The sequence below is a fragment of the Camelus dromedarius genome, chromosome X (assembly GCF_036321535.1).
Source record: "Camelus dromedarius isolate mCamDro1 chromosome X, mCamDro1.pat, whole genome shotgun sequence".
Lineage (NCBI taxonomy): Eukaryota > Metazoa > Chordata > Mammalia > Artiodactyla > Camelidae > Camelus > Camelus dromedarius.
The window spans coordinates 76,749,919-76,764,691 of NC_087472.1; the positions used below are offsets into that span (position 1 = coordinate 76,749,919).

Below are 14,773 nucleotides of genomic sequence, written 5' to 3' on the forward strand. Positions count from 1 at the left end.
CCACGTTGAAGAATCTTGCATGTTATTTATTTGAGATGGCCTGCAGAGAGGAGTTGGTGAAGACTACAGGGACAAAGGCTTAGTCTTAATACTGATTTGACTCCATGGACGAGGGAATTTGAGCAATGGAAGAAAGGCTCAGGGAATTGAATGTATAAAAGGGAGTTCAAGATTTGCAGATACTGGGGGTAGGAGTATAGCTCAGTGGTAGAGCGCATGCCTAGCATGCATGAGGTCCTGGGTTCAATTCCCAGTACCTCCAATTAAAAAAAAAAAGAGGTTTGCAGATACTAACTACTCTATATAATAATAGATAAACAACAAGGTTCTACTGTAGAGAACAGGGAACTAAATTCAATATCCTGTAATGGTCTATACTGAAAAAGAATATGAAAAGGAATATATGTATGTACATGTATGACTGAAACTTTATGCCGTACACCAGAAACTGATACAACACTGTAAACTGATTGTATTTCAATTAAAAAAAAATTTTAAAGCACAAACTGGGATGTACATGGAAGATTCGATGAAGGTTAAACAGGTTAAAGCCTTTTGAGCCTAGGAAGTGAACATTCTGAAGTTTTCTTTTTTTTAACATTTTTTATTGACTTATAATAATTTTACAATGTTCTGTCAAATTCCAGTGTAGAGCACAATTTTTAAGTTATACATCAAAGTTTTCTTAGTGAGAAGGAGCAAACAGTATTTTATACGCAGCATTTATCAAAGAAAATTATGAGAAAAATCCTTTGATGACATCACCGTCCAACGCAAATAATTTCTCTCCCTCCCGTCCCTTTCTTTCCCTTTTCCTCCCCTTCTATTTTGAGTAAGAATCTTTCTTGCCTTTTCTTCTAATTTATTTCTTTCCTTTTGGTGGGGGTAGGTAATTAGATTTTTTTAAATGGAGATACTGGGGATTGAACCCAGGACCTTGTGCATGTTAGGCATGCACTCTACTGCTGAACTATACCCTTCCTCTCCCCCGCTTGCCTTTTTTTCTAAATATTCCAATAAAAACCTTCTTTTGACTTCAATCCCCCCTCCCCCCCAAAAAAGAAAAAGAAAATTACAAGAAAATGAATAGTGAAAGGAGACTTATGCACTATGACTAATAGACAGGGTTAAGATAGTTAGAATACATTTGATTCTGGCCCTCTCGTCATTTCTGTTGTCCAGATGAAGAAACTGTGGCATAAAGAAATGAAATGGTCTAGAATTGTGCTTTAGGGAAAGAGCAAAGACATCATAAAATTCACAGCCCCTGAATTCCCAGACTGTTTCTGCTTTTAGACACACTGCTTCTATTGTTGCTCTCCATTGCTCAAAAACAAAATACCCTGTGTGTAGGAGGGAAAGAAAAATATTCACTGACCACCTAGTGACAAGACATACATTAAAAAGTTGAGGATATTACGCCTACGTTCCAACAGGCTGGAGGCCATGTCATAGGTCTGTTTTGGTAGGTGCTAAGAGTGTTAACACAGGTTATTTACATACTTGAATAACCTAGTGAAATCCAACAAATTGTTCGACACCTAGTCCTGGCCACTCCAGCAACCCCGCCTTCTCTTCCTTCTAACTCCTATTGCACTGACTGCCGGGATTCAGAAAACTGACATGATGGGAAAGAGTTTGCCTAGTTCTCTGGTTGTTTTCACATGTGCATGTCTTACCCTACCTAACATCTTATATTCCCTTCTCCTTCTTTTCCGAATTGGCTCTTTCTTCCCTGGTTACGCACATTTTAGCAGGTTTCCCTTACCCTAGAGAAGAAAATGCTTCCTTTTGTTCCTGCTATCATTTCAAGTTTCTGGCCCTTCCCTCCTTCCACTGATGACCCAGCATCTCCAAGATTTCCCCAATGGTTGCCTTGCCTTGAAATCTGGCTCCTAAAATATTCATCTGTGATGGTTTTTCAAGGTCACTGGTATCCCCCTAACTGTTAAACTATGTAACTTTTTCTCTGACCCCTTCATTCTCTGCCAATACTTGACATTACAGGCCACTCAGTCTATCACGAGCCAGCTTGAAATTGTCCAGACCACATACTCTCTTCTGTGCGAGCCACAGAACACCCTAGACCATGGTGGGCAAAGTATGACCCGAGGGTCACATCTGCCTTCATATTTTGGGGGGTTTTTTGTTTTTAATTTTTTATTGAAATGTAGTTGATTTCCAATGTTAGTTTCACATGTACAGCAAAGTGATTCAGTTAGACCTATACATACATATATATTTTCTTTTCAGATTCTTTTCTATTATATGTTCTTACAAAAAATTGAATATAATTCCCTGTACTCTACAGTAGGTCTGCCTTCATGCTTGTAAATAGAGTTTTTCTTGGTCACAGTCCCACTCATTTGTTTACTTACTTTCTATGGCTACGTTGGGGCTACAGAGACCATTGGGCCCACAAATCTTAAAATATTTACCATCTGGCCCTTTACAGAAAATTACAGAAAAAGTTGGCCAACCCCTGGCCCAGATAATCTTTAAAAACTAGGAGGAACCATTTCTCATTTGCTGTGATCATTTTACACTCCACGGCTCACGAATTCTCTCTAGGTAGTGGCAGCAGCAGCAGCATCGTGAACAACTGGGCATTGTGCTGAGTGCTATGTGTGCTGTTACTCCATTCCATTCTCACAACGAACCTGTAATATAGGTACTCTTGGTCGTCCCCATTTTCCAAGTCAGTAAACTGAAGCTTCCGAGGGATCAGAAACTTGGCCAAGATCACAAAACTAGCAAGTGGTGTGGCTGGGATTCAAAACCAGGTAGCCACGAACAAAACCTGTGCTGTTGACTAACTACCATTCCATTCCAACCATCTCCCGATTTCCCACCTAACTTCTAGTTTAGCTTAATATGCCAGACCTCCCTAGGCCCATCTTTTCATGCCCTGAGGATATAACTCTCAGCATCTTTGCCTGGTATTCATGGCTTTCTACTTCCCCTATGAGAGGGGCAGGCTGCTTGGGAACCTGCTTTAAAGTTGTATTTGTTGGGGAGGGAGGGATAAACTAGGAGTCTGGGATTGGCTGATACAAGTTACTACGTACAGAATAGATAAACAACAAGGTCCCACTGTATAGCATAGGGAACTATATTCAATACCTTGTAATGGCCTATAATGAAAAAGAAAAAAATATATATATGCACACATACCCATTAATTGAACCACTATGCCGTACACCAGAAACTATTACAACATTGTAAGTCAACTATATATCAATTTAAAAAGTTATTTTAAAAAAGGGGAAAAAAAGCTGCATTGACATAGTAAACAAATTTATGGTTACCGGGGGGAAAGGGGATGGGAAGGGATAAATTGGGAGTTCAGGATCTGCAGATACTAACTACTATATATAAAATAGATAAACAACAAGGTCCTACTGTACAGCACAGGGAACTCTATTAAATATCTTGTAGTAACCTATAAAGAAAAAGAACATGAAAACAAATGTATGTATGTATATATGTGACTGAAACATTATGCTGTACACCAGAAATTGATACATTATAACTGACTATACTTCAATTAAAAAAACAAGATTTAAAAATAGCTGTATTTGCATGGCAAGTGTACTATTCCTATTTAGATTGTATGTTACTTGGAGTGGCTTTGAAAGTTGATGGAGATGATAGGAAAAGGTGGTACCATCCCACTCCTTGGACAGCATGAAAGAGTAAGATTGTAGGCTCCTTGAGGGTATGAGCCATATCTTACATGCTTTTATTTACCACCAAATGTAGACATTTAAGAAACAGCTACAAAAATCTCTTAGGAAGTTCTCTTCCACATCTTCTTTCCTAAACCTCATGTGTTAAAAAAAAAAAAGAAGCAGCTAATTTCTCCAACAGAAAGGCTCCTCCTTAAGAACCAAAAGGCAGTGCTAACAGCACCTTAAAATGGACACAATATTTCGCAGTGTACAGATGCATTTAAATACATTTCCTCATTTAATCTCATTGATTTAAGGAAGGAGGTGAGGTATTAGTGCCTCTTTGCAGATTGGGGCAAAAAGCTTCCAAAAGGTCCACTAGCAAATCCTTTCATGCAGTAAAACAGCAAAGCACAGCATTCAATGCAGTTCATGACGTGGGGGAAGGACACATCACAATTTTAGGAGATTCGTTTAGAAAACTAACATAGTTTACCATACCTGATAAAAGCCCAATAAGCAGCATCAACAGCCAGCCAGAAAAAGCATCGCTCACACTGTGAATTAAGGCCCATGTTGACTCTTTGCTTTTATTGGTAATCTAGGGAGAAATAAGAAAACGTTGAGACATTCTACACACACCCTTGATTTTTCATCTCCAAATACATAATAGAGTAAAGAAACACAAAGACACACCTATTCATTGGGAATAGAGACCAATGTAGAGTTATTTCTGAAATCATCTTTGACTGAACCAACGCCACCAAGAACTTGGAGGTCTACGGAATCTTGTCTTACTGAACCCCACCTATATCTACAGTATCGCAATGCTTACAAGTACCTTGTTCAGGGCTTCCCTAGTCAGCTGCTATCTCTTATAGCATCAATCTGCTTTGCTTATTGCAGTGGATTCTTTCTGGCCTGGACATCAGACATTCCAAAGATGGTCTCTTGACTCACAGCAAATAGTTTTGATTGTTTTTCCAAGAATAAACAAACCTGGGCTTATTTGAGTGGTGAAAGTACAATTTGAGGTTTACTACCCCAGGGCTGGGCAAATTCCAAGACTTGATACCACAAACCCCTCGCTGTACAGTGATCACAGATGCTCAACCATATCACCGATGATCTCTTTCATTTTCAAAAACCTGCTGGGAATATCTGCGGCTACCAACAGGTGCAGAAACTTTTACCTTTTGGGCTCTAGCCTTGTCAATTTAACCCTCAACTGCCCACATTTCAAAACTAAGCATTCTGACAGCTTTGTCTTTGGTACCCCCCCTTCCCTGTACCTCTATTTCTTATCTTTGAAGCTATAACTTAGCTACCTCACCTTCATCTACAACAACATCACAAGTAATAAATTATTATAACATTTTAAAAGAAGTTTAAAAAGTCATTATGACCTATGACTTTACATTTCCAATTTAAGGACTGAAAGTAGATGAGGTGACACTTTTCCCTGTGACAGTGTTTCCATTTAGATGATGAATAGTTAATGCTAAAAAAAAGAAAACACTCCTTTGAGTGTTTGATAAACACATTTCAACTGATTTTGAATTATTATTAGTTGATATAATGTGTCTCAGATGCAATCACTTTGACATAATGGGAAATGTGCCCTTGTCACAGCACAGGTGGCTGTCCCAATCTGGGTAACATGTTGAATAAGAAAATTATGACAAACTGAACTCTGACTTGTGGACAGCAAAAATCCTGAAGCCATAAAATTTTCTATTTTAAAGGCTTCCTCATGAATTGATATAATAGGAAGAATATGCAAACAACAAGTTTACTATACAGCACAGGGAACTATATTCAATATCTTATAGTAATCTATAATGGAAAAGAATATGAAAAAGGAATATATGTATGTATACATAAGACTGAAACATTATGCTGTATACCAGAAATTGATGCAGCGTTGTAAACTGACTATACCTCAATTTGATTAAAAAATTTTTTTTATAAAAGGGAAAAAAGGAATATGTGCATATGTTCCCAAAGAGCAGAAATCTTACAAAAACCAGAATGTTTTATAGAGGTCACCTTTTTGAGATGGTAGAAAACTCAGAGGGATTATCACAAATCCAAGGATGACAAAGGCATTTCTCAAAACCTGTACCTGGGACAACCTGATCAGGTGGTCGTGAAAAAGCCAGTCAGGAGCCGGGAAAGGAAGGAAAAGTGATCAGAAGCTGATGGCTCAGAAGATTCCCTCAGGTCTGAGAGGAGGAAATCATAGACTCAGGAGAGAACGGAGTCAACTGAAAAATTAAACTTTACACTTGGACTCAAAGGAGAAATAGTACGAAAGAAAATGATAATAATACCTACTGTTGGCTGAAGCAAGGTTTCCCAAGAGGATCACCTACTGAATCAGGATGACTGAGGCTAAGACCCTACTGTTTTAAGCTCTCTATCTGCTCCTAGAAACTGTGATTCCCTTAGTTAAATAATACACAGCAACAAGGTTAAAGGCAAATGACCAGACTGCTCTGAGAAGTTTTCCCAGTCCTTTGGAAAGAGAAAAGTAGAGAGATTCTCTTGTCATGTTCAAAAAGAAATTGGGCCCCGAAGCCACAAGTACCATCTATTACCTATTAAATTCAATTAATATCATTAATTTGAATTTGATTGGTCTTGCCATTTGGCTGGAGTTGGATATGTAAATTTGCTTTTGGCTTTATGGTTGTACAAGAGCTGTAATTACCAGTTCATCCTGCAAGCGTTAGTAAACACTAGGGCTCTGAGATTTTTTTTCCTTTTATTCTTTTAAAAAGAGCCCATTTACCTTTCTTAGTTCTAAACGCCCAGCTTTGAGGAAAAACCATAAAAGAGAGATGAGATGGGGAAGAAAGATCTTTGAAATTTATTTTGGTCCCTCCCACCAACTTGGTTTCACCTCTCTGCATGGGCATTTATACCCAAGGATCCTTTCCAACCACTTATTAGAGAAAAATACATCATTATTAAATACAAATTCTTTTTAAAATCATATACAGTGGGTAGGGTATAGCTCAGTGGTAAAGTACATGCCTAGCAAGCATGAGGTCCTGGGTTTGATCCCCAGTACCTCTGTTAAAAATAAATAAGTAAACCTAATTACTCCTCCCCCCTCCAAAAGTAGTAGACATTAAAAAGAACTTTTAAAAAGTTTTAAAAATTATATACAGGATGCCTTAAAAATAAAAATAAATTTAAAATAAAACCCTACATTGCCAACAGAAAACAAAGTCAGCCACATCCAGGGCTGAGGCAAAGAATACATAGAAAGAATGGGTATCATCAACTTTTTCTCCTAATGTTGCTAACACTCACATCATATTTTTGGTCTTACCTCTCGGTGCCTATCCCGGTCTCGAGACTTCTCTCTCACCCAGTCAATTGTATTGAAATCATCATAGGTCCCCACACCAGGGATTGGCTCCTCCAAGAAGTCCATCATCCTGTTAGAAGCACCTATTCCTCCACCATTGTACGACTTGTCCTCTGGATTGAACAGAAAACAGACGTTAGTCCTTCAGACACTCTGGATATGTTTAGTACCTCCTTTCTGAGCACTAAGAGGCAGGCCTACAAACTATCATGTGACTACAGTGAGGGTATGCTGATAAAAGCCAAATAGGAACCTGATAGGAACCTAATAGGAACATCCACCACAGGCAGAGGTTTCTGTGGTGTAGGCACAAAATGATGAGCATCTCAAGGCACTGTGAACGTGAAGGGACAAATGAGAATGATAGTACAAAGGGAAAGTTGACAAGAGTTTAAAGTGCAGTGGGAAAGGATTTCTGAAACAAAAGACAGGAGCTTGGAGGGGCTTAGGTATTTCAGTTTCTGTTATGAGAGGAAGAAAAAAGGGTCAAAGATCTTTGCAGACATATCACGTCAGAAATCATGTACATTTATAGGGCAGTAATTCAATCCAAAGAAGTGGCTTGTTGCCTGAGTGGGGACTCCCAAGAAAGCATGTTGGTCTCTTCCAGAGTTAAGATGGCTGGAATGTACATATTTCCCTTCAAAAGATGCAAGACTTTGATCCCTGATATAATGGGCTTGTAGAAACATTTAACAAGTATGTTAAAGCTGTCTAAGATTTACAAGAGGAGATTTAAAGACAAGAGCGTGGCTCAGCAATGACATGTCCCTCCCAGCTCCTTCCACTGGAAGGAACACACCCATTTGCCCAATGATCACACTCCTTTACCTACTTCGTTTTTAGCACTTCTATTACAATTACTTATGCAAATGCTTTATCTTCTTTTCTAGATCAGAACCTCTTCTTTGGGGGGGAAGTAATTAGGTTTATTTATTTACTTAATTTTAGAGGGCATACTGGGGATTGAACCCAGGACCTCATGCATGCTAAGCATGTGCTCTACCACTTGAGCTATACCCTGCCCCTCAGGACAGAACATCTTTGAGGGTAGCCCTCTATCTGACTCATTGTTGCTTCTCCAGTGTCTAGCACTCAGCTATGACCCAATAAATAGCAGCTGAACTCAAGTTTGTCTGATGAACAGCTGGGACGAGGGAGTAGTCAAACTCAAAAGTTGCCCTGATGCAAAGGTTACTTGGTATTGCTTAACAAACTTGTACAAAATATTTCCACAATCCTCTGGTGGAACAAGATTCCACTAGTAAGCCCAAAGTGGAAACCAGTCTTCAAGAATGTATGCAAATGCACCCGGAGGAAAAATGCAGAGTAATGCCATCACTGAACTCAACCAGCCACCGCTCACCTCTGCAGCATCAACCTTGGCAGGGACACAGCTCTACCCGGGCTGTTGGGTGATGAATCCAACTCGGCAGAGAAAGCCAAAGCGGGCCTGAGCTGACCCTCTCTCCCCCACCCCCGCCTACATCTCCATCTTCCCTTTAAACTCCTCACAGATGACTCGAGCACTCTCATTGGGTAAGTCTGAATTAACACCCAAGCTGCACCGGGTTTACAAATTCGAAGTCTTCTGAGTACCTAAGTCAGCACCTTTCCCAAGCAGCACACACATTTGAAAGAAAAAGCTCTGCAGAATCCAAATCGTAGTAAGGGCGGGGGTGGGGGCAGGGGCGAGGGTGGAGGCGGAGTGGAGGAAGCAAACAAGTAAATCTTAAAACCCCTAGCCAAAGTTCTTTTCATATCTTCACGTGTACCTGGCTGTAAAATGGTTAGCTGCTGAATCACCAGTCCAGCATTTCCTATTATGTCAGTTGTATACTGATAAAGATGAATGCTGGTGTGTGGTTTGAGAGCTTGGAGGGAAACAGCCAGCTAGGAAATGAGGGCAGAAAGAGACTAAAGTATGTGGTGGGGGGAGGTGTGGGGGACAGTGTGGGGGAGGGACGAAGCTGTTTCAATCCTCAAGACAAATGCTGACATGAACACAGGACACCAACCAACCAGAAATTTACTTTTTCAGGCAGGTTCACGCTCCAATTGAATTTGCTCTGGTTTAAGTGTGCTCTCTCCAGGCGAAATTTTAAAAGGCTTTTTGCGAAACTGATTTGTAAAAGCATCCAACAGTTATCAAATGTCACGCTATGTATCAAATGAGGCCCCCGGCTCCAAGGATATTAAGACAAAATGAAGATCTGCAACAGCTTTCTAACAGGAGGGAAAAAAATCCTATTACATCACTAGGTAACATGAGCGCTGTATCATCCTTCTTTGTAGATCATCTCCTATTATAAACGCAAATTGTCAGGCAACTGGGAAAGAGCAGGCAGTGATTAGAATCCGACAACAGACTGCTTGTGATTCTCCAGATCCCCTTCTCCCTGGGGTCACGCTTCGGTCCTTGGCCAGGCTCAAGTCTGCTTACCTTCAATCACAGCTTTCTTTTTTTCTGCCTCAGGGAAGAAATAACCTTGACAGCCCGCATTTGGTCATTTAGGTTGAGGAGTTTTTACAGAAGGCGCCCCGGTCTGAACTGCTTTAGAAGGGCACTTGCTGCGTTCTCTGCCTTTCACAGGAACAAACGCCACCTAAAGAATCACCAGTGTTCCCTGGCGGTCAGAATGTGATGTCACTGTTGGGATCACGTGACCAGACCCTTGGACCAGCCTTGGAGAAAGGAGGATTTTTAACCGAGCACAGATGCCTTAAAGATGTAGTCTCATCTAAACAAAAGCCATCCACCTGGGGGCAATCAGGGTGGTTCAGAAAACCTGGATCCAGACAAGTTTCAGTTTTCAGATCTCATTTAGCAGAAAATCTCAGAAGGCGAAGGAGAAATATCGGAAAGCATTTAGAGTTACAGGGATCCTAAGTTTAAAAAAAAGCAGAGGGGGAGGAGAGAGGCAAATATAGAAAGCCTTTTTTTAAAAATACCAAAATGTACTGGATATCAATAACATGGGTAAAATCTCACAAACAATGAGCTAAATTTGTGAAATGAGTGAAATGCCAGACACAGTAGAGCACACAAAATTATTCTATTTATCTAAGTTCAAAATCAGGCAAACCTAAATCACATCATTTTGGGATACAAATTTAAGGGACTACATTACAAAGAGAAGCAAGAAAATGACCTAAGTAAAGACAGTAGCTAACCAGAGGAGAGAAAGGATGGCACACATTGTGAGGGTGGGACTTCTGGAGTGCTGGCAATTTTTCTTGATCTGGGCGGTGGTTACCTGAGCATCCACATTATAATTCTTTAAACTGTACACACATTTTTATGTCTATGTACACATCATAGAAAAGAATATGAAAAACTAAGCTGCATGTGAACTTACTATACAAAGTCATTTCTTTAATACCACCTGGTAACTTTGAAAGCCCAGAATACAGCCAAGAAAATGACTTGTTTCTTAGTCATTGTGCTCAACTCAGAAAGCAACATCAAATCTGATCTCATTAACCCAACCTGGGTAAAAGTAGCTATTTCAGCCATGAAAATAAATTCACTACTATACTTGCACTGTATTAAAGGCTTTCCCTTCCCTGGTCTTATTCCAAAGGCTATTTTTAGGCAGGTCTTAATTGATTGTGCAGTAAGGCTAGTCCAGTAAAGAAGAATTCAATTGCCTTCTCTGACTATAACTAACACTGATGTATGATATATAGGAAAGTCATCAAGAGAGTAAATCTAAGGGCTCTCATCACAAGGAGAAAACTTTTTCCTTTTCTTCTTTCTTTTCCTTTTATTGTATCAATATAGGAAGATAGATGTTAGCTGCACCTAGTGTGGTAATCATTTCACAACATACATAAATCAAAGCATTATGCTTTTTCAACTTGTATGGTGAAGCATGTCAATTATCTCTCAATAAAGCTGGAAAAATTGAAGAGAAAAAAATTGCCATCTCCAATCTCTCTAAATTAATCCACAGGACAGCCACTGTTAAACATCTAGGGAACTATATTCAATATCTTGTAGTAACCTTCAGTGAAAAAATATGAAAATGAGTTTATGTATGTATATGTATAACTGTAACATTATGCTGGATACCAGAAATTGACACCACATTGTAAACTGACTATACTTCAATTTAAAAAAAAATCTAGTCAGTGTGCTCCAATAATCAGACCTTAAATGTAGGTCTTTAAAATGTTGTGATTACTTTAATCAATTCTTAAGGCTCAATGCATCCTGAAGTATTAATACAACAAAATCTTATGAAATATGAGGCACTTCATGGAACCTAGATGCTTTTGGTCTGGTCCATCATTACTATAAAATCTCCATCTCTTGATGAACTAATCTAGCATTAAAGAGAATAAAAATGAAGTGGCAACTGATAGCATTGTAAAAAAGACCTAAAAAGCTTAAAAACCAAAAGCTACTTGTGGCCCAAGTGTGATTGTCTTAGACATATATATATAATATAAATTTATATATATATATATATATATATAGATAGATATATATAGTCTTAGACATATATATAAAGAAACATGTATATAAAGGGGGTGACACTGCCAACCTCATAAGCCTCCTTCAAAGTTATTCTTTACTAAATAGGATTCTACCTGTAGTATCTGAAAACCACTACAGAATCGTCACTTTAATAAAACTTACATTATCTTATTAGATTATTTTATACTGTACGATACTATCTTTTTTGGTACTTAAAAATGTATAGTTTGATGGAGAGGGTATAAGCTCAGTGGTAGAGCAAGTGCTTAGCATGTAGGAGGTCCTGGGTTCAATCCCCAGTACATAGTTTGAGCTGTGGGTCTTATTCCACATCCAGTTGGTTTCTTTTCTTAGCATTTTTTTTCTTTACTTAGTAGAAAGAAATATGAAATTCATAAAACTTCATTGTCGAGAATGGCACCAGAGATTATCCCATTCAGGGCCAACTACTGAGGTACAAAAAAGGTAATAAAATGCAAAAGGCTTTTCAAAACATAGTGTTTTAGAGTTAAGCTTCATATCTTGAAATAACCTTTAATGAAAAAGAATATGAAAACGAATATATGTATATATATGTATGACTGGGACATTATGCTGTACACCAGAAATTGACACATTGCAACTGACTATCGTTCAATGAAAAAAAGTTATTAAGCTTCTAGTGTGTAAATACTCTGCCAAAGAAGGAAGTGTAAAAATTAAACAATGACTCTAATTATCAGATTGGGGTGCTTAGGCAAGTCGTCTCAATTTTTGCCTCTATACCAAAAAAATAAAAAATAAAAATTAAGTTTCGAAGACATAGTGTGCCCTAAGTTATATATAAAATAATTTAATGTTCTAACGAGAAAACGATTCAGGTTAAAGTACAATTAGATCTCAAATGATAAAAGGCCCCAAAAGGCTAACCTGCATTGCTTAAGTCTGGGAAAAATGCACAGAAAACGAGTCAGAAAAAAAGTCAACATTGAAACAGCTTTCTTTCCTGGTAAGGTTACACTTAAGGTCTAAAAACTTAACTAATGGGTCTTTAAAAGCACACTGCTTAAATGAGGAGGCATATAAATGAATGTATTTAGTTCATTTTCCTTTATGGAAACCACTTTCTATTTTTTCCCTAAAAATCACATGATGCTTAAAACTAGAAAACTCCTGGAAATATAAGAAAAGACATTCTAGTGTGAGAATAATGTTTATTTCAATCTCTAACCAATATGCCATTAGAAATTTACCCAGGGGGCTGAACAGTAACTGATTAAGTGATTTAGTTAAACACTAACTAAACCAGAAGGGGAAAGAGTATAGAAAGAAACCTCGTGCACCCTAAGTACTGCTTTAGCAATATCACAGCTGCATGAGGGCTCACTAATTGGCAGTAGCCTCAAGAAAGAAATAAGCACTCAAAGAAATGTGGTAAGGCTATTGCTATGTATCATGGGACTTAAATAGTCCTATTTTTAAAACATATTTCAGTTTTTACAGGGACATATTGCATTTTTGCAAGGCTAGAACCACATTTACAAAAAAGTCAACACTCTACCTAGCACATCAGCAGATATTCATCCTGTGATCATTTAAATTTTACCGTCATCTAAAGGCAAGTACTAAGAGCCTATTATAAAGTCACTTCTCACTTCCATACCTGCACCTTTTCCCTTCCTGTCTTGGTTCCTCCATTCCAGATCTCCCAATAAGTCATGAACCTTTTTCACATTCAACTCACCTCTCTGTTTGAGAATATATTACAGTTGAAGCGCCAATAATCAGTCAACATTTTTAGGATGTTTCTATCAACTTGTGCCTCCAGTTTGCTTCTATTTTGCTTTCTCACTTACCCAAACCCAGAGGCTGAAAAGCAAATGCTGATGAAGTAAGCCCTCCCATCAAAGCCCTGGAGAGTATCACAGGGTCAAGTTACACTTTAATATACTGTCTTAGTTTGGCCCCTGGACACTTCTCCGGGGTGATTATTCCACTGATACACATCTGTACAGCCACATTGGTTGTTACATACTGAAATACCTCTGTAGCTGTACATAAAGAACTATTCTTTCCTGAGGAGTTTCCTCCCCCACAACTGTTCACGAAAAGTTCCTGAACTTTCCCATGATGCAGCAGCTGGAACATTGAGAGGCTCCGGGACATGACCCAGCGCTCTCTCTGACATCCAATCTGCCAGGTCAGTGCCTGTGTTCTTTTGAATGGCACCCCTGCACCCCATTTCATTTAAGGTCTGATTGTTTTGGTTCCTGCTCACAGCACGTTACAATGTGAAGCTGTCTAAGAGGCACGAGGGACCACAAAGAGCAAACTCTCTGTCCCAATCCTGCTGAGAGGTAAACAATAAAAGAAATGGTGAGAGAGGTGGGTTACGGGACTGCAAAAGCTGCAACAAATCTATGATATATACTATTAAAAGTTTGAGGGTTATGGGAAATATACCAGAAGCAGGGGCATGGCAGAAAGGGATAGGGAAAAGGCTTTAGAGCTAAGCATGAATCTAGATTCTAATACCACCACCTTCAGACTCCCTGTTTCCCACTGAATACAGCTCTGTCCCCACTAGATGTTGCTTTTATGCCTTGTCTTCCCAGCATCTGCTCTAATCTGGAAGTTCCCAACCCAACCCACTTTCATTAGCAGTGAAGCCAGGGTGCTAATTGCCAGAGTTACCAGCATTAGGAAAAACGGCATGAAGATTATGGCTTGGTATCTGCAGGCTCCCACCATACAAAATCAATGGAGAAATGGAAGGAAAGGGGCTGGACTGGACAATGTTGCTGAGAGGGTTGTCCATGTAAAAGAAAACAGCCCTCTGCTCCATTACTGCCTCTTCATTCCTGCCTTCTCAAAGTTACACAGACATCAGACTGATAAGAGGACTGGGAAATGTCATCGGTAAGGGGACTCTGCTCTGAAATGTACATTACATACCAGAGTATTGAGAAACCCTTTGGCTAGTACAGTCCTGTGGAATAACTGGTACTTATTGTATTGGAAGCAGCAATTCTCCAGTTCTTCTGTCCTGAGTCTGCACCAGTTTCTATTAATCTCTAAAAGGAAGTTGGGGACAAGAGGTTAGCAATTATTCTTTGGCTGGGAAAAAAATTCAAAGGAGGAAACACCAAGTAGGAGATTCTTCTTGGATTCATGGGAATAGTATGGACAGAAAAATGAGTTTAAAACATATATATAAAATGTAGGAATTGCTCTTCAAGAAACAATTGTACCTCTGCCCAC

The 14,773-nt window shown here is 39.0% G+C and overlaps 1 protein-coding gene across 2 annotated transcripts in view; it reads right to left on the bottom strand.

Annotated features, from left to right (window-relative positions):
* CLCN5 (chloride voltage-gated channel 5) overlaps positions 1–14,773 on the bottom strand; it is a 161,071-nt gene that overhangs the window by 21,737 nt on the left and 124,561 nt on the right. Inside the window, exons 1-3 of one of the 2 annotated variants that reach the window (XM_031445215.2) lie at positions 9,494–9,735; positions 7,012–7,163; positions 4,173–4,272 (exon numbers count right to left, since the gene is read on the bottom strand). In XM_031445215.2, coding sequence (XP_031301075.1) covers positions 4,173–4,272; positions 7,012–7,119 — 208 coding nt within the window. In that variant the 5' untranslated portion in view covers positions 7,120–7,163; positions 9,494–9,735. Of the gene's footprint in view, positions 1–4,172; positions 4,273–7,011; positions 7,164–9,493; positions 9,736–14,773 lie in introns of those variants that run through there. The other variant, XM_031445213.2, reaches the window with a different exon arrangement.